At 43.1% G+C, this 24,976-nt stretch overlaps 1 protein-coding gene across 1 annotated transcript in view; it reads left to right on the top strand.

Moving 5' to 3' along the window:
* The window catches only part of cltcb (clathrin, heavy chain b (Hc)), a 32,435-nt gene that overhangs the window by 5,257 nt on the left and 2,202 nt on the right, over positions 1-24,976 (top strand). The window contains exons 3-30 of the mRNA XM_063017217.1: positions 4,312-4,580; positions 6,112-6,273; positions 6,364-6,477; positions 6,667-6,840; positions 10,071-10,268; positions 10,347-10,547; positions 10,665-10,817; positions 11,683-11,805; positions 11,919-12,056; positions 12,153-12,317; positions 12,817-12,997; positions 13,082-13,245; positions 13,844-13,969; positions 14,056-14,198; positions 14,286-14,520; positions 15,081-15,203; positions 15,324-15,469; positions 16,192-16,375; positions 16,522-16,714; positions 17,479-17,636; positions 17,727-17,891; positions 18,035-18,142; positions 18,248-18,415; positions 19,142-19,291; positions 19,396-19,527; positions 19,641-19,751; positions 20,239-20,409; positions 20,857-21,078. Coding sequence (XP_062873287.1) covers positions 4,312-4,580; positions 6,112-6,273; positions 6,364-6,477; positions 6,667-6,840; positions 10,071-10,268; positions 10,347-10,547; positions 10,665-10,817; positions 11,683-11,805; positions 11,919-12,056; positions 12,153-12,317; positions 12,817-12,997; positions 13,082-13,245; positions 13,844-13,969; positions 14,056-14,198; positions 14,286-14,520; positions 15,081-15,203; positions 15,324-15,469; positions 16,192-16,375; positions 16,522-16,714; positions 17,479-17,636; positions 17,727-17,891; positions 18,035-18,142; positions 18,248-18,415; positions 19,142-19,291; positions 19,396-19,527; positions 19,641-19,751; positions 20,239-20,409; positions 20,857-21,078 — 4,577 coding nt within the window. The remainder of the gene's footprint in view (positions 1-4,311; positions 4,581-6,111; positions 6,274-6,363; positions 6,478-6,666; positions 6,841-10,070; positions 10,269-10,346; positions 10,548-10,664; positions 10,818-11,682; positions 11,806-11,918; positions 12,057-12,152; positions 12,318-12,816; positions 12,998-13,081; positions 13,246-13,843; positions 13,970-14,055; positions 14,199-14,285; positions 14,521-15,080; positions 15,204-15,323; positions 15,470-16,191; positions 16,376-16,521; positions 16,715-17,478; positions 17,637-17,726; positions 17,892-18,034; positions 18,143-18,247; positions 18,416-19,141; positions 19,292-19,395; positions 19,528-19,640; positions 19,752-20,238; positions 20,410-20,856; positions 21,079-24,976) is intronic.

Here is a 24,976-nt window from a genome sequence, read left to right on the forward strand (position 1 = left end):
GGTGCCTGCGCAGAGACTGGGAATAATAAAGAGTGCGAGTGCTTATCCCTGTGTGAACTTGCCTTGTGCAGATAAAAAGATGCAGTTGGCAAAACACACATTGGAGGGTGTGTTACATCTGACCCTCCTCAGTCTGCAGCAGTAGAGGAGATACAGCTTGATTAGATTGGGAGTAAAAGGGATAAATGCATAAATACAATAAAAAAAGCATAAAATCATGAGTCAAATTAAATATGCGTATAATGAAGTAGATCTGTAAAGATGCTTCATGGTACAAAACGTGTAAATTATGAAGACAATTAAATAACTATCAGGTATGTTAGTCATCACATCTGGAATCATTTTATGTAGTAACTGGATGTTTTATTACATCTCATCAGCTGATTAGTCATGTGACTAGCACTTGTCTTTTAAGGCTAGACCCTGTATATAGAAATGCATTTCCCAGTTTAATTCCTTTAGGTGTTTTGATTTTGTACCCTGCACATACTGTCATTTTTGATCTTTGATCTTTAAATGAATTACCTCGCTACTGTGCTTGCATGAGAAACAAGAATGAGATGTAATTAAGTATTTGGTTCTAATTGCTTCACATTACTTGTATACTTCTATTACAAAAGTATATTAAATAATTTGACTGTACATTACTAGGTAAGACAAAGACAGACACACAGTCCTGCACCCACCTATAGCAAACATTGCCCTGCTGTCTAATTCAGCTTATCAGAACTAAGACAGAATACTGGTTCATAAGACCTCAATGCCATAGACTTAAAATATAGCAACACCCCTGGTTCTATACACTATGTGGCTTAAAGTATAGCTGAGGGCAGGGCTCTGTTCAGGACACTGAAGGTTCTCCACACCAAACTTATCAAACCATGTCTTGATGGATCTTGATTTGCTAGAACAGATCTGGGCCTTTGCCATACTGTTTACGCAAAGTTGGAAGCATATCATGCATTTTCTGATTCATTGTTTTTATTGGACACTTGGGTGGCACAGTGGTAATTTATGGTAACCCACAAACGTTGTGATCCAGGTTTCGAATCCCTAGAGACATGATTGGCGGGACTGGTGTTTACCTGTCAGGGGCAGGTGCTAGTCTGCAGCTCGCCTCTGTCTGCATGCATAGGTTTGGAGCAAGCCACAGAAGAATTGGAATAGGGAATTGGAAATAAAAAATGGGGTGGGCAGGCTACAAAAAAATAATTTTCTTGTCCTTGTATTTACAGTTAATTTGGCCATTTGAACTTTAATGTATTCATGGGTACATTTTATACAAAATTTATTGTTTCATTAAAATATCTTCGCATTTAAAATAATTTCTGCTGCTTTGTTGCTTTGTAATTCAAGTCTGTTTGCTTTAACCTTTTTACAAGCAGTTTGGGTCCTTTCTGTGTGGAGTTTGCATGTTCTCCCTGTGTTTGCTTGGGTTTCCTCTGAGAGCTCCGGTTTCCTCTCACAGTCCAAAGACGTGAAGTCAGGTTAACTAGAGATACTAAACTGTCCATGTCTGTGTTTGACATTAAACTTAAACTGATGAATCATGTGTATCCAGTAACACATTATTTACACTGATTAGAACCAAAACATTAGAACCACCCCTTAATATGTGCATGCCAATGCCTATTTCGTAATAACTGCATGTGTTGGTCAGGAATATATAAAATTTTGCACTGATTGTAGTTCCTTGTGTTTATTACATTAAAAATGAAGTTGTTAGGCACTTGGTTGGCACAGCAGTCTAATGCGTTACCCCACCGCTGCAGAGACCCAAGTTAAATTCTAAAATGTGCCATCAGGCTGGTTGGGCACTCCTTTGACACAGTTGGTCATGTCTAAGCGATTCACCTACGTATTGCTTCAACATGCAGACAGAAGTGGTCAAGGGATACATTTTTTAAGGATTCGGTTGATGCGTGTTAGACGGGGCGTGCCCTTGCCTGCGGCTCTGCTCGGCCAGCGTGGGTGTTGTGCATGCTGTAGATAAATCACAGCATGTAATCGGAAATGACTAAATTAGAAGGGGGGGGCAGATAGGGGAGAAAGGACAGCTCATGTAGTGATCTTGGCAGTAATGTAGGACAGTTATTATAAATAAAATGAGCAGAAGTTTAATTAGAGTGTATTTTTAATAAGGTCCTATTTTTTATATTTAAGCCTAGTCAAAATATCCAAATTATTTTGGAAGGAAATGCTTTTGGACTGATGCTTAATAGTTTCATTTACAATTTAGATGTTTAGCATGTTCCTCATTTATGATCTGAATTAATTATACATCAGTGGTTTGTTTTATCTGACTACAGGGGTGCAGAATTCGGCTTAACACTGCTACATAAATCACTTTTAATGTTCATGGACATGCATATCAAATTGAAATAATTTTCACATCCTGCTGCCTGATTGGTCAAAATTAAATTAAATCAATACTGGCAGTTCTACATTAATGGGACAGACAATATGACAAACACCAGGCGCAACAGCTTCCAAAAAAATGAAATGATATGATAGCTGTTATTAAGGCCTGGCGGATTAAAATATAAAGTCGACTGTATCTTGTGCATCACTAGTTTGTTGATCTAAAGCTCGCATGGAATTATGCAACAACACATTTAAGCTTCTTTTCAAAAAAAATATTTTCCATCACGTCGGCTTGCAAATTTACTTGCCCTTTTAGCACCACCTGTGTCCGTTTCTTTTATTCTTAAATTTATTACCCTACAAACTTTTAGGCTTGGGTTACCCTGTCATTGTATGTTTGTACATACGCGATAGGCCATCGATTGTCCACCCAAATTAAGTGCTTAAATGAAAATGTCTGTGGTTTTTTGGGGACGCAAATTTCACCCTTCAAATTCACCCTCTCAATTCTATCGCCACCCCAACATGTTGATTGACAGATCAAGAACGCTAGTCTGTTATTTTGCCAGATGTCTGTCTTATTTACAACATCTGTGGCAATGCATGGACATTTGTTTCAATGAACATACACTATATGGCCAAAAGTATGTAGACACCCCTTTTAGTTATTAAATTCAGGTGTCTTAATCAAACCCAGAAGTTTGGAAAAGGTGATCCAACATGACTGCTCCATAAACATGTGGTTTGATGAGTCTTGACTTCAACTTCAAGGCAGTCCTTCTCATCCAGCATCAGTGCTTGACTAAATAGGCGCAATAGGCTCCAAAAACCTGAGAAACCCTTTCTAGATGGGTGCTCTGTGACTTATAACTGCAAAAGAAGCGGGGAACTCTGGCGTCTACATACTTTTGGCCATGTAGAGCACATACAAGTCATGACATTTGTTTTTATATACACTATATGGCCAAAAGTGTGCACACCTGACCATAAGCTTTTTAGACACTTGATAACCAAACCATCAGCCATAAGCTATGACTATGATTTTGGCATCTTCCCACTTGCCACAATCATCGCCAATCATGTGTAGATGCCCAGCCGGCCAACAGCTAGTCTTAAAATTGGAACCCGAATCTCTGCGGTGGACTGTCGTCATACGTCCCTGCACCATCTGAGCACCATGCAGACCAAACTTGCTAGTCATCTTGACATGAGAGGTGGTCGGTATACTGTCGTTTTCTCCTGTATACTGGCACATGATGCAAAATATCCATATCATTTTTGTGAACGTGAAAGTAAAAAAAAAAAAAAAACGTCACTCACGATGTACTGAGTTTGTACACCTAGCTGGTGCATGCACACCAAGTGTGGGCTCAAATCATCAGTCTGAAATCAACCCTCAGCTGGTAAAGAGAAATTCATAATGTATTTTTAACTGATAACATCAATCAAACAATGATGTAACATCCCTTATTTGAGCCGAGTAATCAGGAAGGGTGTTGACATGTAACGTCATGTCTTCCTGCCCTGTGAATAGTGAATGACATTAAACATTCAATAGATTGTGTTGCACAAATTTGCACAGACATTTAAATAGACTGCAAAAAAAAATTGGAGAACTCACAGATTTATGTCATAGCAGGAAAATGTAAATCCCGCCGTGTCCCGCATCATTAGAATGTGACAGGAAACAGGTCTGTTGGGTGTCTTTAAATGTTGTCAGTGTTTGGTCTTGAGTTCCTTCCTTTGTATCTCCTCTGCTTGTCTGAAGTCATGCTGTGTTTGCAGTTTGTCATGACTTCTTGGACCGTTTCTTTTAAAGCAGCATTCCGCACTAAACTTCTGTCTTGTGTGTTATGATGCATGTATTAAACTTAGTTATTTTATTAATTTATTTATTCATCCCCTTTCACCTTCGCTCAATTCTGCTCGTGTTTTTTTGAATTGCAGCCGCGAAAACCCTGCAGATTTTTAACATCGAAATGAAGAGCAAGATGAAGGCTCACACCATGACTGACGATGTGACGTTCTGGAAGTGGATCTCCCTCAACACCGTAGCGCTGGTGACTGATAACGCCGTCTACCATTGGAGCATGGAAGGAGATTCGCAGCCCGTTAAAGTCTTCGACCGACACTCGAGCTTGGCCGGCTGTCAGATTATTAACTACCGCACTGACGCCAAACAGAAATGGCTTCTTCTCATCGGCATTTCTGCACAGGTAAGACTCGATTTCAGTTGGTTTTTTAAGCATTTGTCTCCTTTTTCCAATTCGCCACACTGGCTGAGATAGCTCGTTGGTCTAGCAACTTCAACTGCCCCATATAGTGTAAAGTTGCAAGCAGCTTCTTTTACACTAGCCAGCAGTGAATTTTGGTCCTTTGTTTGGACAGTCCACCTCTTTTCCTCTGGGGACAGTGGTAGCCTAGTGGGTAGAGCTTTGGGCTATTAGTCTTTCGGCTATCAGGAAGATTATCAGTTAAAATCCAGGCTCTGCTATGCAGCCACTGTTGGGCCCTTGAGCAAGGCCCTTAACCCTGTCTGCTCCAGGGGCACTGTGCAAGCTGACCCTGCGCTCTGACTCCAGCTTCCAAACAAGCTGGGATATGTGAAAAAAGAATTTTGTTGTACTGTACACCTGCATCTTTTTGGTCCTGTCGGAAGATCCAAGCATGACCCGGTTTGAGCTTCTTAGTCACATCAGTATGCTGTCATTGCTTTGTGATGGTTGGCTGCACAGACGGGTCAGCTTTCTCCAATGCCCTCTTGTCTCGTGTTGCCTGCATCAGACTAGCCCCCTGAATACGCAATCCATGTCTTGTTGTTGCCAATCCAGCTTGCTCTTGGTCTTCTGAGTCCTTCCACAAGTCCTGTCATAACACTGCCTTCAGTGATGTCATGTGGGCACCTCTTCATGTGCCAAAAGTGACGTAACTTGTGGGACTCCATGAGATTTGATGCTGTTCTATTTTTATATATAATACCTCCTGGTAATTCATGAAGTCCAGGATGCCTTGCATCCTATCAAGATTTGTCAGATTTTTTTATCCTTTATAATATGTAGAAGTTGGGATTAAATTCCTTTCTGTAAAACCACTTAAACAGTTTATTTTTTTACCCTGTTATTTATTTTTGTTTTTTTTAGGATTTTAATATCCTACATTTGTAATGCCAAAATAATTCAGTGGTTATTAACCTTGGTTGGTTGTTTAATTTTTATTTTGGAGATATGATATAACTTGTATGATATAACCTGTTCCAATATTTAGATATATTATCATAGTAATTTGTTGTTATACATTACATATAATGTGGGTTTACTCCGGGTGCTCCGGTTTCCTCCCACAGTTTAAAGACATGCAGGTGAGGTGACTTGAATGTGTAAAATTGTCCATGACTGTGTTTGATATAACCTTGTGAACTGATGAATCTTGTGTAACCAGTAACTACCTTTTCTGTCGTGGATGTAACCAAAGACTGTAAAACATGACATTAAAAACCCTAATAAAACAAACAAATGTTACATATAATAAATATGTAATAACTAAATATTTAATATATACTACCATATAACGTAGTAAAATATAATTAGTTATATATTTTTTTTTTTGGAGCAATGATAACTGCTTCTTCTGTAATCAGTAATATTTATTAGTGTATATATCTCGATTTGTTTCCATCACATGATTCCACATCATTCTCTTGTTTTTTATAATGTAAAGATCTTCTGAGTTTTGTATTTTTCCTCTTAGCAAAACCGCGTGGTTGGAGCGATGCAGCTTTACTCCGTAGATAGAAAAGTCTCTCAGCCGATTGAAGGCCACGCCGCAGGCTTCGCCCAGTTCAAAATGGAGGGAAACGCTGAAGAATCCACACTCTTCTGCTTTGCCGTGCGCGGTCAAGCTGGAGGAAAGGTCTGCCTGCTTTCCCTCGATTACTAATACAAAAAAGCACCTGTGTAGTGACTTTTATTTAAAGTAAAATTTTATTTTCTTTATTTCTAGCTGCACATTATTGAAGTTGGAACCCCTCCGACTGGGAATCAGCCTTTTCCTAAGAAGGCCGTGGACGTCTTCTTCCCACCCGAGGCTCAGAACGACTTCCCAGTTGCTATGCAGGTACTTTTTCGTACTTTGTTTTTGCGTTGTCGACTCTCTGGGTTTTATTGCAGGATGTTGAATGATGTTCTTACAGGATGTCGATGCTTTACAAATGTAGCAAAACGCAGCATTCGTGACGTGTCCTTAGCAGCCAGCGCTGAGTGATGTTTCTCTTCTAAAATGCTGCTGCCTCTCTCTATCGTTTAGATCAGCCCCAAGCAGGATGTCGTCTTTCTCATCACCAAATACGGCTACATCCACCTGTACGACCTCGAAACTGGCACCTGCATATACATGAACCGGATCAGTGGAGAGACCATCTTTGTCACGGCTCCACATGAAGCAACTTCTGGCATCATTGGGGTCAACAGGAAGGGACAGGTAATGATTGATGTTTGTATTGTGACCAAAAGGTATGTGGATGCCTGACCATACGCTAACTGGACATCCCGTTCCAATTCTAATACCATAAAATATAGTGATGCTTGCACGCCATTGGTGTGTCTGTGGAAATTTGTGCCTATTAAGTAAAAAAAAAAGCATTTGTAAGTACTGTGAAGGTTTTCCAATTCATCCCAAAGATTTACAATGGGCTCGAGGTCAGCACACTGTGCAGACTTAAAGGGTCTGTTTGAAAACCAAATGAGCTGCCTTGCTGCCTACTGCCTACCTGGGGAGCTGCCTAAGTAGAGAAGATTCTAATAAGACATCGAACTTGTAAGGCAGGTTATTTAGACGCACTACTTAGACAGCGATTACATCACCACAGTGTTCGCTTACTAAGCTAACACAGTTAGCCTCAGGCCATTCAAACCAATGGGCTGAGGCAGCACAACCCGCTAGCATTCCAAAAACGGTTAAATTGTCACTGATGAGCCTGAATTCACAAATAACTGACACTTGTGCACCTTTATACAAATTAAAAATCAATGAGAATTTATCTACATTTAAAAAGAACTCTGTTGGTTGCTTCGCATTCGTCTGCCATATTTGTAATTTTTTGTGAGAAATGTTGTGCCGCACTGAATGCTGGGATTGTCTTCACCACTATGGAAGCACACAGAGCCTCATTATTCAGTCAGTTTATCGTTTAAAATAAGGCTCCTTACTAGGCAGCATTTTAAGGTATCTAAGAATTCAGACAGCCTTCTTCTCAGGAGCGTAGGATGACACACAAAGGCGTCTATGTAGAGCTCACTAGGTTTTCGGACAGAACCAGAGAGATCATAGACTGGTTTTTATGTAACTGGTGGTAAAAGGTGTAGCTGAGACATATAAACTCGGTAATAATAATAATTTAGAGGTGTATTCACATACTTTTGGCCGGGTAGTGTGTTAGTTCACATTAACTGATACAGCAAACTCTCTACACAACACCCCTGTTTTCCATGCTGATACTGAGGACAGACCTGGATGTGTTCTCGTGTTTAGTGTAACTCGATGCTACCAGGTGATGAATAATTTTATAGCTCTGGCTCCAGTGCATGAAATATGCAGTGAATGAGAAGAAAGATGATCACTCTTCTTTGTCACTTGGTGTTCTCATTAAGTCTACACTCATGCTAGTCTGTTTTGCTTAACTGCGTTAACCCTTAGGACTCATATGTCCTTTCATAGTTCATCGACCTTTTTATCGTGGTCAGATTGGCTGTCGGTCTGATTCCACTGGGAAACACTGAGTGCAAGGGAAGGATAACCTGGACAGGGCATTATTCAGTGACTGCCCGTCACTGTGCGGGGCTTGCGTAACAGACCGCTGCATCACCCCAGCACCAGAAATGCCCATTGGATCCTTTAACGATATTCAGCCTGGCTGATTCACCTTGTCGTAAAAGCTAGTAGTAGCCTGTAGCTGTGAGCTCACTGGCTTTGCTCTGTGATAAGAAAGACAAACATGTCAAATCTTTCACCCAGACATTCTACACTAGTCATTGTCTCTGTGTCCTGATGTATAGATAAGGGCAGTTTGCTGCCCAGTGACGTCAAACAAGAAAAGCTCAGGAATGCAATCATCAGCTCTGGTCTGTGATCCACACTGATGTTACCAACTTTCCTTTATTTTCAGGAAGCATTCATTCAGCCACTGCTTCATTCTGTTCAAAATAATAGTTGACAAGAGTTACCTTTTTTCAGCATTATTGGCAAACCAGGGTGGCACGGTGGCTAGGTGGGTAGTACTGTAGCCTCACAGCAAAAATGTCCTGGGTTCATTAAAAATAATTATTAGCAAACGAAGCTAAAAAAAAGGACTTGTGTCGGAAAGTGTAACCCGAATGAGCCAAAAAGAAAAGCAGAAAGGTTAAGACTGAAGAAATAAATAAACTCTCTTTTTTTATTTTATTTATCTAAAGATCTGACATTATCCATCATATTCCTTCATTAATAATAGCTAAACGTGGTTGTCATCCTTTATTAGGCTAAGTCCTGTGGTTTGGAAATTTAAAATGTAGGACTTTGGATACCTACATGGTGAGGAAAATGCAACCCAAGTAACGGCATGTAAGCAAGCTGCTTTGAACAGATCACATGATTGGTGGGAAACAATAAATCAAATAAAAAATAGGTAAAGACACAATACAATTGAGTGAATTATCTATAATATAAAGTCACATGGCCAAAATTCTCTGAACGTTAGAAAGTCGTGTGGTTTAATCCTTTCATTCGCTCTCAGTCTCCCATGCTTCTACACAATGACCTTGAAACCCTGATGACTTAGAAATACCAGCGGTTTTGGCTGCACATGCCTGTCAGGCTTCAGCGTCGTGCAGGCTGGTGACGGCTGCTAATCTTCTTAATGCTGTCGGCTCGCTCCGGGCTTGTTGAAAAGATGGTGCTTGCTTTTTCTGCACGCTCTGTTATGTAACAGTTTTTTTTGTACCTCACTGATGACGTGAACCATGTCAGCTCAGCATGGACAGTCAGACAGAGGTAAATGTGTGTGAGCCGTTCTCAGTGTGTGTGGGAACCCAATGTTGGCAGGTGATTTGCTGCCACAGATTAGTGGCTACAGATCCAGCTCTTCTTGATTATATGGGGGTTGTGAGGGCAGTGGATTCACAACTGGGATTTGGGAATGAATAGATTGGGAGATTTCAAGCCGATTACACTTATACATGACTTGTATAAACCAATTACTGTTAGTTTAATCAGATTGAGATTACTGGAATTAAGATATTTAAAGTATGCTGTCTAGGTGACCATCTGAATAATCAGGTTCCTTCTCAAACTTGACCCCTAATGAGATTATAAGTGGGAATGGAAATGCTGCCGTTCAGATTTAAGTCCCATACTTTGTAGCCACCTTACATTAATTGCACGGGTGTTTTGAATTCAGTGTGTGAACTACCCCCACTTTGACGTTTTAAAGATGAGACCTTGTATTTAGCCATGATAATAGCCATAGCAGCTGACATGGAGTTAAGAATCAAACAAACAAACGTTTATGCCGTAACTCACTGCTGCCGGTAGTTCCTACTCTTATACCTTTGTTTTTGTTAAGAAATCAAGCTTTCATGGTCCAAAAAAATCTACAGTGCTCCTGCTGTAGTCTTGTCTATTCTGGCACGACCTTCCCTCTCCATTGAACACCACCTGCCTGTCTGTTTGTTCAGGTGCTGTCTGTGTGTGTGGAGGAGGAAAACATCATCCCCTACATCACCAGCGTGCTCCAGAACCCCGACCTGGCCCTGCGCATGGCCGTACGCAACAACCTGGCCGGCGCTGAGGAGCTCTTCGCACGCAAGTTCAACACACTCTTCGCAGGGGGCAACTACTCAGAGGCCGCCAAAGTGGCCGCCAACGCACCAAAGGTCCGACTTGACTCCTTGACCCCGAGCTCACAGCTTGGCTTTGCGGAGTCCTTACTCTCTGTCTTTTCTGCTCCTCAGGGCATCCTGCGCACCCCGGACACTATCAGACGTTTCCAGAGCGTGCCGGCTCAGCCAGGTCAGACCTCTCCACTGCTGCAGTACTTCGGCATCCTGCTGGATCAGGGACAGCTGAACAAGTTCGAGTCACTGGAGCTGTGCAGGCCAGTTCTACAGCAGGGTCGCAAGCAGCTACTGGAGAAGTGGCTGAAGGAGGACAAGGTACAAGTTGGCTGTCATCTGTTGGCTGTGTTTCAGTACTTAGAACCAGCATGTTGTCATTAAATTTATAGTATTTATTTATTTTATATGATTTCACTGATTGTCTGTGTCTTCCAGCTGGAATGTTCAGAAGAGCTGGGTGATTTGGTGAAGTCCGTAGACCCGACACTTGCTCTCAGCGTCTACCTAAGAGCAAACGTCCCCAGCAAAGTAATCCAGTGCTTCGCAGAAACCGGCCAGTTCCAGAAAATTGTACTGTACGCAAAAAAGGTGGGTTTACTGTCCCTACACTTCAAGAGCTACTGTTTCAGCACATGTATAGTTATATAAAATCTCATGAAAATAAAATTATGAACACTACTACTGGCCATTTTAGTATTCTATTATGCCAGAGCTAAATGTGAGCCTCTGTTTTAATACATAACCAGCCAACTTGTACAAGGTCTATCCAGCACCACTATCTCAGCCTGAATAATAATGGCTTTCCAGTATACCCTTGCTCATTGGTATACGCGGATCATTTTTGATCAGCAGTTGTTAATTCAGAACAAGCACCACTGAAAGTGGACTGTGTTCTCATCTCTGTAGTACACAAGCTAAACCAGTGACAGCGCCCTCAAGTGGATTAAACTGTAATGAGTAGTGGTTTATTATTGAATTTACATACTGTATATGAACATGCTTGCCTTCTCAGCTGTGCTATCAACTGGTTGGGCCATTAGGGGGTCTCAGTGCTGGTCCCAAGCCCAGATAAAATAAGGAGGGTTAAGTCAGGAAGAACTCTGGTGTAAAAACTGTACCAAGAATTCCGACCAAAATGATCCGCTGTGGCTACTTCTTAATATGGTTTCAGCTGCAAGTCGGCTGCTCAGGCCCAGTGCTACACAACATATTACATTATTTTTTATTATATTATTATTTGGGACAGTGGTAGCCTAGAGGATAGAGCTCTGGGCTATCAGTCGAAAGGTTGAAAGTTCTATTCACTGTAGGGCTCTTGAGTAAAGCCCTTAACCCTCTCGGTTCCAGGGGCCTTGTACGATGGCTGACCCTGCACACAATGTAATATTATCTACATCTTAGTATTTTTTTCCCCCCTATATTTATATTGCATGATGTTTTCCTCTGGCTGCAGGTTGGCTACACTCCAGACTGGATCTTCCTGCTTCGAAACGTGATGCGGATCAGTCCAGAACAGGGTCTTCAGTTCTCCCAGATGCTGGTTCAGGATGAGGAGCCGCTGGCTGACATCACCCAGGTGACCATCAATCATGCATTCATACTTCTTTCCAGTCAAAAGCTCTTACTTCTGTTTCATTGTATTGAGTGAATTGTTTGTTAACAGATTTACATCCTTTTATTCCCACTCAGATTGTGGACGTGTTCATGGAGTATAACCTGATTCAGCAGTGCACCTCATTTCTGCTGGATGCCCTGAAGAACAACCGTCCCACTGAGGGTCCTCTGCAGACTCGCCTGCTGGAGATGAACCTCATGCACGCACCTCAGGTCACTCTTAGCTTGTTTCCTCAAATCTATGAACTGCTCAGTAGAGTGACACTGATTCAGGTTTGTTAATGTGGTGGTTTTTTTTCTTGCTTCCAGGTGGCCGATGCCATTCTGGGGAACCAGATGTTCACCCATTACGACAGAGCACATGTGGCACAGCTGTGCGAGAAGGCCGGATTGTTGCAGAGAGCCCTGGAGCATTACACTGACCTGTATGACATCAAACGCGCAGTGGTGCACACCCACCTGCTCAACCCTGAGGTACTGAATCATGAATCACTGAATCATGAATCATTCATTGAATCGAACATAGTAAAGGACAGAAATCAAGGGCGGCTCTGTGGATAGCACAGTCAACTTACTGCAAGAAGGTCCTGGGTTTGATTCCCAGGTGAAACAGTCTGGGTCCTTTCTGTGTGGTTTGCATGTTCTCCCCGTGTCTGTGTGGGTTTTGAGCTCCGGTTTCTTCCAACCAAAGTGTGTAAAACAGGATGTTAAAATCCTAATAAATGAATAAATACGGACAGAAAGTTGGGAAAAAGTGGAACAAGAGTCTGTGCTTACCACGTGGGACTGTTAATTGGATATTTATCACATCCCAGTATAGAAATAAAACAGCTTTGTCCAAATACATGCTTTGATAAGCAAGATGGACACACAGGACCACTGAAGGAAGTCTTTTTAATTGACTGATTCTTGTTTTATATATTTTGATGTATCCAGTTTGTGCTTAAATACGTTTTTCATGTCCGATCTGCAGTGGCTGGTGAACTTCTTCGGCTCGCTGTCAGTGGAGGACTCTCTGGAGTGCCTGAGAGCCATGCTGTCCGCCAACATTCGTCAGAACCTGCAGATCTGCGTCCAGGTGGCCTCCAAATACCATGAGCAGCTCACCACACAGTCCCTCACCGAGCTCTTCGAGTCCTTCAAGAGCTTCGAAGGTAAGGCTTAGCCTGTTTCACTGACAGATGGACAGAAGGACGTTGGTAGGAATACAGATTAATGGTTGAGTGAATGCTTTGCAGGTCTGTTCTACTTCCTCGGCTCCATTGTAAACTTCAGCCAGGATCCAGAGGTTCATTTCAAGTACATCCAGGCAGCTTGTAAAACCGGGCAGATTAAGGAGGTGGAGAGGATCTGCAGAGAGAGTAACTGCTATGATGCCGATCGTGTGAAGAATTTCCTGAAGGTATGTGGCAGGTTCCTTTCCATGATGGGTTCCAAACTTAACGTTTCGGAGTAAGCACGTGCTAGCCTGCAGGCCTCCTCGGCCAGCAGGAGTGTCATGTCGAGATGCTTCTGTCTAAAAAAACTGATACCTACTAACTGCACTGCGCTCATGCAGGCTGTGGAGAAGTGCAGGCTAGCACGTGCTTCCTCCAGCACATCTATAGACGTGTCAAAGTCCTTATTATCGTTAACATGACAGCCTGACTGCTGGAAAGTAAACAATAGGCAGTAAAGATTCCTCTGTCTTAGAACTACTGTGTTAAAGCTGTTTGTGTACTTTCCAGTAGTGAGGTTAAGTAGTTGATAAATAGTTTGGGGAGCAGTTCAGCATCATTCATTTGATTTTCAGCATTTAGCACTTTTTATCCAGAATGATTTACAGTACAGTGACAGTATACTGTCTAAGTAATTGAGGGTTAAGGGCCTTGCTCAAGGGCCCAACAGTGACAACCTGCCAGTGATGGGGCTTAAACCAGTGAACTTTTGATTACTAGTCCAGTACCTTAACCATTTTATCTGGACTATATAGGCCTGATTCTGTCTTTTTCCATATGCAGGAAGCCAAACTGACCGATCAGCTGCCTCTCATCATTGTGTGTGACCGCTTCGACTTCGTCCACGACCTGGTCCTTTATCTGTACCGCAACAACCTGCAGAAGTACATCGAGATTTACGTGCAGAAGGTGAGCTCCATAACACATCCATATCTTTAACGTGCGCGTGCACCATCATGCCTGAAGCTTTAAATAAACGCTGGCTCGTGTGACAGGTCAACCCAAGCCGTCTTCCAGTGGTAATCGGTGGCCTGTTGGACGTGGACTGCTCCGAGGATGTCATAAAGAACCTGATCCTGGTGGTCCGAGGCCAGTTCTCCACCGACGAGCTGGTGGCTGAGGTGGAGAAGAGGAACAGGTTTGCATTTCATTGATCCTCTAGGGCTAAATGTTCTGCATCAGCTCTGCATCCAGAACTCACTAAACTAATCTTTGATGGTGCCAGACTGAAGCTGCTGCTGCCCTGGCTGGAGGCACGTATCCATGAGGGCTGTGAGGAACCTGCTACCCACAATGCCCTGGCTAAGATCTACATTGACAGCAACAACAACCCTGAGCGATTCCTCAGAGAGAACCCTTACTACGACAGCCGTGTGGTGGGCAAGTACTGCGAGAAGAGGGATCCACATCTGGCCTGTGTGGCTTACGAGAGAGGCCAGTGTGACCAGGAGCTCATAAATGTAAGTGGGGCAGCGTGATATTCTACCAGCACACCAGCGCTGGAATTCTGAACTCCCCGGTTCGAATCTCAGCTCTGCTACCTGGTGGCTGGGCACCATCTAGTCGGCACAATTGGCGGTGCCTGCAGCTGACAAAATTGGCCATCAAGTCTGCTGGGTGGCACAAGACTGGACTAATAAAGTGGGTGGGGTCTTCAAACGCTGTGCAAGGACCCTGGTTAGACTGAGGCTCCTGTGCAGAAGTGGAGGAGCCTCATGTTCGAATTCAGAGTGGCACAGGCGAAAAATAAAGAAGGTGGCGAAGGACTGTGCATGCATCAGAGGGGGTGTAGAGTGGGCGAATATACCCTCCTCTAGCGCAATACGGATCCCCAGCAGTGGAAGACTAATTGGCTACTCTTAATTTGGGAGAAAAAGGCAGAAAATGCATAAATGAATAGAAAACAAAAACAAAAAACAACTGGGGTAAGCCTAAAGTGGGGGAAGGGGGTAAAAGTAGAATTTATTTTTATTTATTTATTTTTTCTTAAAACTAAATCTAAAAATTCTCCGGTTCCCAGGTGTGCAATGAGAACTCCCTGTTCAAGAGTCTGTCTCGATATCTGGTGCGCCGTAAGGACCCCGAGCTGTGGGCCAGTGTTCTGCTGGAGAGCAACCCCTACAGAAGGCCACTGATTGATCAGGTATGTGAGAACGTCTCTGTCCGAGCTGTATTTATATTTCGGCTTCTTACGAACTACACAGAGTCCTTGAAGGGTTTTTTAGAATGTGTTCCCGGTCTTAAACGACTCTTTTCTTTACAGGTGGTGCAGACTGCTCTGTCTGAGACTCAGGATCCAGAGGAGGTCTCTGTTACAGTCAAAGCCTTCATGACCGCTGATCTGCCCAATGAGCTCATCGAGCTTCTGGAGAAGATCGTCCTGGACAACTCTGTTTTCAGTGAGCACAGGTTAGAGAAACTGTCGCTGCTTTGGTTTTGACAGCCCCCTTCACCTGTCTCCCAATTTAGTCATTTCTAGTTCCTGATTGTCAAAACCACTTGCCACTTGCACAACCTTCAGTCAGAGCAAGGAGAGCTGGATTACCACACGCTCCCTCTGACACGTGTTCTGTCTATGGCCGTTTTTTATCACCTTCCAGTCTTGGGTTCCAGTCTTACTAAGCTCCATGTCACAATTTTGCTGATAAATTGATCACCGTCCAGTTCCCAATTCCAGTTCTCAACATGATTTCTGTGGAGCGCTATGTTTACAGCTGCCAAGCACTTTATTTCACCAGACAGTATTGCTGCATTGCTATTGAACCAGCAAAAACGTGACTCCCCATCTGGCGCCGCCTCCATCAGACATGACACACCGATGCTGGTGTAGCCCAGGTAAATGCTGCACTGTGCAAATTCAAATACCGAGGCGCCATCACGAGCGGCAAAGGAACGCTGAGAAAGTAGTGTGGTCCTCCAAATGTGTACTGGCTGGCGGGTGTAAATAAGTGTCTTGTGGCGTCAGGCTTGCCTACTTCTCATGTTGGGGGTTCTCAAACACACTGCATTTTATTTAAATAGCTGTTTAATGCCTAGAGATGTTCATGCTAAAGTCAGGGTTTTTATGTATCAGTAGTTAGCTAAATTAGCTGGATGTGACCTCATTGTTTGCTCTTTTGGTTGATCCTCAGGAACCTGCAGAACCTTCTGATTTTAACAGCCATCAAAGCTGACCGCACTCGTGTGATGGAGTACATCAATCGCTTGGATAACTACGACGCCCCCGACATCGCCAACATCGCCATTAGCAATGAGCTCTTTGAGGAGGCTTTTGCCATCTTTAGAAAGTTTGATGTCAACACATCTGCAGTGCAGGTCAGTCCCGAGGAACCAACTTCTAGATGGACAGATGAATGAATACATGGATATATACAGTAGATAGGTGGATGGATGGATAGATAGGTGGATAGTTAGATAGGTCTTCATCTCAGATGCTCAAATCATATTTTTTCCCTTGATAGGTTCTGATTGAACACATCGGCAATCTGGACAGAGCTTACGAGTTTGCTGAGCGCTGCAATGAACCTGCTGTGTGGAGCCAGTTGGCTAAAGCTCAGCTGCAGAAAGGCTTGGTGAAGGAAGCTATCGATTCTTACATCAAGGCTGACGATCCTTCAGCTTACATGGAAGTGGGCCATGCTGCTGCCCAAAGCGGTACATTGAATGAAGAATTAGATCAGTAGACCTTTCTTGTAACAATATGTTATTGCATGCAGTTTGTAGAAGAACATTCCTAGAACATCAGTCATGTTGTGGTCTGACCTTGGCTTTTTAGCCCTGATAAGGCACCATGCTTTATTTTTGAAGCATCACTAGTTCAATTTGGGTTCCCTGAGATCTGGCCATCCAGGACTGGAAGTGCGGATGCCTGCTCAACCTACTTAAGGGCCTTCCCCAGACTACTGCCACACAGTTAAAAGCATTGTACAGAATTTTGACCTATTGACTTCCACTTTCGGCCATTTGGTCTTGTTCATGCCACTCCATTGATTCATGAGTTGGGTCCAAGATCATATTTCACAGACGCAGTGATGTCATTGGTCCAGTTTTTTCACTCCCTCAATCCAGAGAGATTTATTTCATTTCTAAATTGTATATTTACTTTTTAAATTCTGAACAGCCCAGCCATTGGGAAGGTGCATTTGCCAGTGCGCTCTCAGTGCTGGTCCTAAGCCCGGATAATAGGGCAGCATTAGGACGGCCATCCGGTGTAAAAACTGGGCCCCAATGACCTCTAAAAGTTTACAAAAGAAGCTGAAATAAAAAGTAATGAACCTGCTATTTGAAATTGTTATGGGGAGCACAATTTCACAATTGGTTTGTTCCAATACTGCAAGTCTAATAAGCATCCAATTCCACCATTGTACTGGTAGATGTTGCACGTCTTACATGTCCATTATTATCTTGTACCCCTGCAGGAAACTGGGAGGATTTGGTGAAATTCTTGTTGATGGCACGCAAGAAGGCTCGCGAGTCCTACGTGGAGACCGAGCTGATCTTTGCTCTGGCCAAAACCAACCGCCTGGCTGAACTGGAGGAGTTTATTAACGGCCCGAACAACGCTCACATCCAGCAGGTACGAATCTAAAGCCAGCTTGTTGGTTTTATCAGCGTACAGATGTGATGTGCTACGTTGTGATACATGCATTACGTTCTCTTTTTATAGGTCGGCGATCGATGCTACGATGAGAAGATGTACGAAGCGGCTAAGCTACTGTACAACAACGTGTCTAACTTTGGCCGCCTGGCTTCCACTCTGGTGCACCTTGGGGAGTACCAGGCTGCTGTGGACGGAGCCCGCAAAGCTAACAGCACACGAACCTGGAAGGAGGTGAGATCACACCTCAAACTGTTTGCAATGTAGCATTTTTGCAACGTCCATAAAAATGAACAGTTGTTACGCCTGTCTTGGTGTACCATGTGGTTTAATGTTCATTTTGCTAGACGTTTTAGTGAATTGCTGTCTTCTTGCAGGTCTGCTTTGCTTGTGTGGATGGAAATGAATTCCGTCTGGCCCAGATGTGTGGTTTACATATCGTCGTCCATGCTGACGAACTGGAAGAGCTGATCAACTACTACCAGGTGACTTCAAAAACTGCTCATCTCATCTCATGTCTAGTATTTTTGGAACACTGTTGTATATGACAGTGTCGCAGTGCTGACTAATGATGGTCATTTCTTTAACAGGATCGTGGCTACTTTGAGGAGCTGATCACCATGCTTGAAGCTGCTCTGGGACTGGAACGTGCTCACATGGGCATGTTCACCGAACTGGCCATCCTGTATTCTAAGTTCAAACCCCAGAAGATGAGGGAGCACCTGGAGCTCTTCTGGTCCAGAGTTAACATTCCCAAGGTAAAACAGTTCAGGAATCCAATAAATTTGGAAGCAAACTATGACCTAAAGTATTTAGACACTTGACCATGAACATCTTATCCCGGAGCCATAGTTATTAATATTGAGTTGGTGCCCCCCATGGCAGCCAGTACTCTTCCAGAAAGGCTTTTCACTAAACTTTGGGGCGTGTCTTTAGTCTTAAAAGCGTTAGTGAGGTCAGTCACTGTTGTTGGACGTGAAGGTCTGGCTTTTAATTGACCTTCCAATTCATCCCAAAGGTCTTCAGTAGGGTTGAGATCAGAGCCCTGTGCTTGCCATTGTAGTTCCTATACACCAGCCTTGTTGAGTCATATCTTTAGTGACCTGTTATTGTACACATGTGGAGAGGAAAGGGCCTTCCCCAAACTGTCGGCACACAAGTCACATTGATGTGAGGCTACTATAACCCTTCGGTGGCTCAGGGGGTAGCACTGTCACCTCGCAGCAAGAAGGTCCTGGGTTCGATCCCCCAGGTGGAGTGGTCCAGGTCCTTTCTGTGTGGAGTTTGCATGTTCTCCCACAGTCCAAAGACATGCAAGTGAGGTGAATTAGAGTGTTTGATATTAAACTTGAACTGATGAATCTTATGTAACCAGTAACTAACTGTCATGTCATGAAAGTAATAAATAAACAAATAAACTGTGAACCTGTTGTAGACCTAGATACCAGCAGTGATGCTCAGTCTTGTTTTGACGTGTGTTCCAGGTCTTGAGGGCGGCAGAACAAGCTCACCTGTGGGCCGAGCTGGTCTTCCTGTACGACAAGTATGAGGAATACGATAATGCCATCATCACCATGATGAACCACCCAGCAGATGCCTGGAAGGAGAGCCAGTTCAAAGATATTGTGACCAAGGTACTCTTCTACTGATGCATCTTGCCAACATGTAGATGTAGATTATATATGCATTATTTTTTTCTTTTGATGAACCTTATTCATGGTCTGTTTACATGTTTCAGGTGGCCAATGTGGAGCTGTATTACAAAGCCATCCAGTTCTATCTGGAGTTCAAGCCTCTGTTACTGAACGACTTGCTGATAGTGCTGTCTCCAAGGCTCGATCACACACGCGCCGTCAACTTCTTCAGCAAGGCACGTTAAAGCCTCTGCTCAGTTTGACTTCCGTTTTATCTATGGATGAAAGGATTTAAGGTAAAAGAGAATATTTTTCTAATAAATTTTTGTATTTTTTATGAATTTCTTAGGTAAAGCAGTTGCCCCTGGTTAAACCGTATCTGCGATCTGTACAGAGCCACAACAACAAATCGGTCAATGAAGCACTGAACAATCTCTTCATTGTTGAGGAGGATTACCAGGTAGGTAGTTTTTCAGTCTGTTCCATACATACTGAATCTTAAAATCATCTTAAAAATGAGGGTCAAAGGGCATCTGGGTGGCACAGTGGTTGGCGCTAGCCCACCCTCACAGAGGGAACAGTTGGCTGTGCCTGTGGGAGAGTGGGGCAGCAGGGTTTCTCCTCATTGCTGCAAGTGTGACCTCTGCACGCTCTCTGTCAGGATACGGCTCTCTGTAAGAATGCACCGCTTCCTGTTGGGACTTTCCTCAGCCAGCAGAGGAATTGCAATTGGGAATTAGGAGAATTGGGTAGGTGGAGGGAGGAAGCAGGTTGTGTGTTTGTGAATGAAATCAACTCCTAAGGCCTGGAATTGGGTTCTGTGATTGATTCTTTACCTAAACAAAGCAAAGAGTAAAGAAGAATTGGGTCAATACTACGTTTTCTAAAATAGGTTTGAAAATGCTGCTCTTACAAGTTTCTTCTGCGTCTGTCTAATTTACCCACAGGCCCTGCGCACGTCCATCGACGCCTACGACAACTTCGATAACATCTCGCTGGCTCAGAGCCTGGAGAAGCACGAGCTCATCGAGTTCAGGAGAATTGCTGCCTACCTTTTCAAAGGAAACAACCGCTGGAAGCAAAGTGTGGAACTCTGCAAGAAGGACAAACTCTACAAGGTTTCTGTTCACTACACAGACGATAAGATTCAAACATTGTGTCTGAGTGTTGCTGCTACTCGTGTATGTGGTTAAGTACTTGTTACAGATGACACATTAGCTAAGCATTAGCACTGTTAGCAAAATCCAAGCGCATGAAGAGTAAAAAGTCGTTTAGAAAGTAGACAAAAACTGAACAAGAAAGACTATGTTATGATCCTTTATATATAATAAAAAAAGAAATTACTAAACGATCCTGGCATGAATGAAACCAATGTGTTGACATGCCGTTAAACCAGTAAACAAACAAACAAACTTGCTTAGTAGCTTTTCTGCTAACAGTGCTAACTTACAGTAATTCCCTGTGGAATGGGGTGGCTGGAAGCTGTTTCACATCGGGCACTGTTTGTCAAAGATAGTTTGAAACCTGTCTGCACCACATCATCTGATCTTGTGCGTCTACCACAGGATGCCATGCAGTACGCCTCCGAGTCGAAGGACATCGAGCTGGCAGAGGAGCTGCTGCAGTGGTTCCTGCAGGAGAACAAGAAGGAATGCTTCGCCGCCTGCCTCTTCACCTGCTACGATCTGCTGAGGCCCGACGTGGTGCTGGAGACGGCCTGGAGGCACAACATCATGGACTTCTCCATGCCTTACTTCATCCAGGTCATGAGGGAGTACCTCAGCAAGGTGAGCCCCCACACTGCGTCTCCGTGGTGTCACACGAGCGTGGTCCATTATGTTCATGCCTTAGGGCGCATTCACATGAGAAGCGGCAAAACAAGAGATTTTTGCGTTTGCCGTGGTGCTCGAAGTTCACCTGATTGAACTTTGTTCCAGTTTGCCGCTGACCTTTTCAAAGCGCCTCCAATGAGACGAACTGTTTGATATGGTGCGGTAAAAGCGACTCCGGTCGTACGAACAACACTTAACGTGAACAATAAAGCTTAACGTGACTTATTGTACTAAAACACCGACCAAGGAATTTATTTACTAAAGATAACATATGACCATTTAATGATTGAGAGAGGTTTAGTGTTCCTGTGTTCTTTAAATACATTAAACCTCATTTAGCTTTTTTAATGATAAGCATTTTAGACTCTCGGAAAAGCTGATTCCTGCTATTTCTCAGCATCCTGAGTTATAACACAAGTTTAAAAGTGAAACAGAGAGAAAATCCAGCTAAACATAGATTTATATGGATGCTTTCAGAGTAGTTTTGATGGTTATTTCATGTTTTGCACCGAGGCTTGTGGTTTTGCCGCTTCTCATGTGAATGCGCGCTTAGGGTTGTGTGATGCAAAGGTCAACCAGGTAACGGGAGTCAGTTTTGATTTGGCCCAATAGTAGAGAAGATGCTTTATGATACATGATTCATTACTCTCAGAACTAATTCAGTTCCATGATCCCATCACTCACTCTGCCCATGAACACTCTGCCTGTTCTGTTTCATCATTGCTTTGCCATTACAGTCTTATGACAGTATAGATCTTATTATATATACTCAGACAGACAGAGTGAGCGAGCGCTGGTGGTGTAGCAATAAATTATGCTAGCCCACTAGAATCCCCAGTCGTCCTATTAGCCAGTCGGGCGTCTACATCCAGACATGATCGGCTTTGTCTGGCTCAGGACTTTGATTCGCAATTGATTCGCGTGTAGTCTGGGTTGAATTGCTCCCAGTGATTCCAGGGCAAGTGTACCCACCGCGACCCTGACGAGTATATTTACAGAGAAAAGGCAGAATTCCTTTGTCATATTCCCAAAAATGTGCATTCTGATTCGTGACTGGATATTTACAGATCATTAGCTGTTCTTTTGTTAAGCTGATTTATCCTTGGTATGATTTTCAGCTATTGATTTGTAATAACGCTACTGCTGATTTCTGCAATGATTCTTTTCTTCTTGCATTTTTAATGCTGGACTGTCAAGTCTGCTTTATTTTCTCAAGCTGCTACTCTTAAATTCCCTTTCAGGTTGATGCAATTAAGGAAAAGGTGAAGGCTGCCTCTTATTTCTTTTTTAACCCAAGTAGTTTTGGAGGACTGAAGCTACAGAAATCTGCATGAGTTGTTTTCCCCCCTTGCCATTATCACTCTGCTGCTTTTAAACACACCTTGACTAGATTTTTCTCCTGTAGAGCACTGACCTCGTGTCTAACAGACGCTTCAGTAGAGAGCAACTCTCAACCTGTAGAGCTAAAAGAGCTAGCCTAGCGTTAACATTCACTGAACTGCAGTCTAATATCGGCGCTGCATGCCGCTACTATTAAGTCTGATGGGTTGATGGTGAGTCGTCAGTTCCGATTTGCACCGTTTGGCTAGAAGTATGTGGACACCAGACACCTGACCATTGGCATGTTGGATAGCCAATTCCAAAACTTTGGTCATTACTATGTAGTCACTCTTGGACAGGCATTTCTTTAGATTTTGCATGTGCGCCTATTTAGCCAAAAGTGCATTTTTGATATCAGGTACTGATATTAGATGAGAGCCTGGCTTGCAGTAGATGGACAATGAGGGCTCTTTGCAGGCCATTCGAGTTCCTCCAAAGCAGCCTTGTCATACCATTTGCTTAGTTCATGGAGGTCATGGAACTTTTAGAATTTTATCCACTGCAATAGTGTGGCCTAAACAGTTAGAATGGGTGTCCACATAAGTTTGACCATAAGGTGTTTATTGTTTTTGGCTCAATGAGTTTAATAATCGATCGACTATGCTTAGAGTTTCTCTACAGATCGTAATGAGACTGCATTACCAGTGATTCAGCTGTGAGGTTAGGCTAGCCATGAAAATAATGACCACACTTTCAAAATTCTTCATGCTGAGTGTGTTTACATGTCAACAATTGTCTGATAACTGTCAGAATTCAAATAAAATTCAATTAAAATGAAATAAACCAATACTTTAGGTCTCTCAGTCTACAGGAGTTGGTGCATGCAGCAATGCTTTTGGTTTAGTTTTTTCCACTAGAGGTGGTAGCACTTTGAAATCTGATCATTTTGAATCCAGCCACAACCCCCCCCCCCCCTTCCCCCCCTCTTTCCTCTCTATCTAGTCATGTCCATGTCCCCAGTTGTAACCTCCTCTGCTGCTGCAAAGCACCACACGAGAGAACCGTAGACTATCATGTGCCCCCTCCAACAGGCACACAGCTGCTGACTCCTTCTGCCAGAGACACACACTACTATCCATGAATGAACGTCCCTATACAGATGTTCCTCTCTCAGCCAGTTGGGTCTGCCAGACAGCTGGGATTTGAGCCTGAGATCTGGTGGTAGGTTGGTGCCTACCAAGCATTTAAGTAAAGCCCAACATCTACTGCGATGATGTGCTGCCTATCAATTACTCAACTATGACTTGGACCAGCTGAGCTTTTAAACATTATTAAGATTATTAAGCCACATGTAAACACACCCACTAAATCGGAAGCACTAAACCATTTAGAATCTCCAGTAAGAAGAAAGTGTGGTCCCTCAGGTGCGTTAAAGCTACTAATAAGTATGTAGAGATTTTGACACGCATGTTTGTTTTGTTGTTGTTGCAGTATTAGTATTAGCATCCTTGAAACAGAACATTGCTGTTGGCTTTGCCTGCTTCTGGAAGCCGTGAATGGCTGTATGAATCCATCACTCACCCCGTCACTCTTCTCTCTTCTATTCTGCCACTCTTTCATGCACAACTTCTCAACTAAACCAGTAACAGCTGTTCTGGCATGTTTTTCCCCTCAGCCAAAGTTGTTTGACTTTGCTGATCTTTTTCAAGCCTGCTCGACAACACACTCATTTAACCCAACGTCAACACCGGCTGTATGTAGAGAACCGAACCCAAATGGGACATGAAATCATGAAGCATGCACTTACACTAAACCAAAAAGGGAGAAACCCTTGATGGGAGGAAGACTTGTAAATCTACAGCAGAAGGATCAAGGGTTGCTTTTGTTTAATCATTTGTCATGGGCAAATAGTTCATTATTTTTTGAGGTACCCCTGAACAAGTGCTTTTAAACTGGGGGAATATTTTGGGCGTTTTTTAAATTTTTTTCCAGCATTAATGTATAGAATTCCACATTGGTCATGTTGCCTCTGCCGCATGCATCACATTCCTGGTAGTTGATTCCATTTCCCACTTTATTTCCAAACTCTTGCACCACCCTCACACTGACCTCTTTTTGAGAACAGCCATTGGTGGATTGTCAGACAGGGCACTTTCCTTTTCTTATTCTCAGACAGTCACGTGTATTTTTGTGAAAGCAGTGTAAATATTTGATGTAAAAACTAATAATTTATTAATAACACCACATTATACACCAAAAATTATTCATTTACACAAAAGGCTTTTGACAATCAGGTTCAGGGGTCCTTTAGAAATTGTATGTTTCCTCTTCGTAATAAAACACCACCAACTGTATTTACAGGAATGTCTTTGGAGCCCCCTGTTTCTTTACACACAAATAAACTGTAATCAGTAATGTAACCTCACCACTTATCAGCCATTTCAGCTCTGTTCGGGTGACGGGGTTCTGTTTTCTACATCTGCACCATCTATTAAAAGGAAATGCTCAGTGGCTGATTGGGGGACTGTCAAAC

The sequence above is a fragment of the Trichomycterus rosablanca genome, chromosome 20 (assembly GCF_030014385.1).
Source record: "Trichomycterus rosablanca isolate fTriRos1 chromosome 20, fTriRos1.hap1, whole genome shotgun sequence".
In the NCBI taxonomy this organism is placed as follows: domain Eukaryota; kingdom Metazoa; phylum Chordata; class Actinopteri; order Siluriformes; family Trichomycteridae; genus Trichomycterus; species Trichomycterus rosablanca.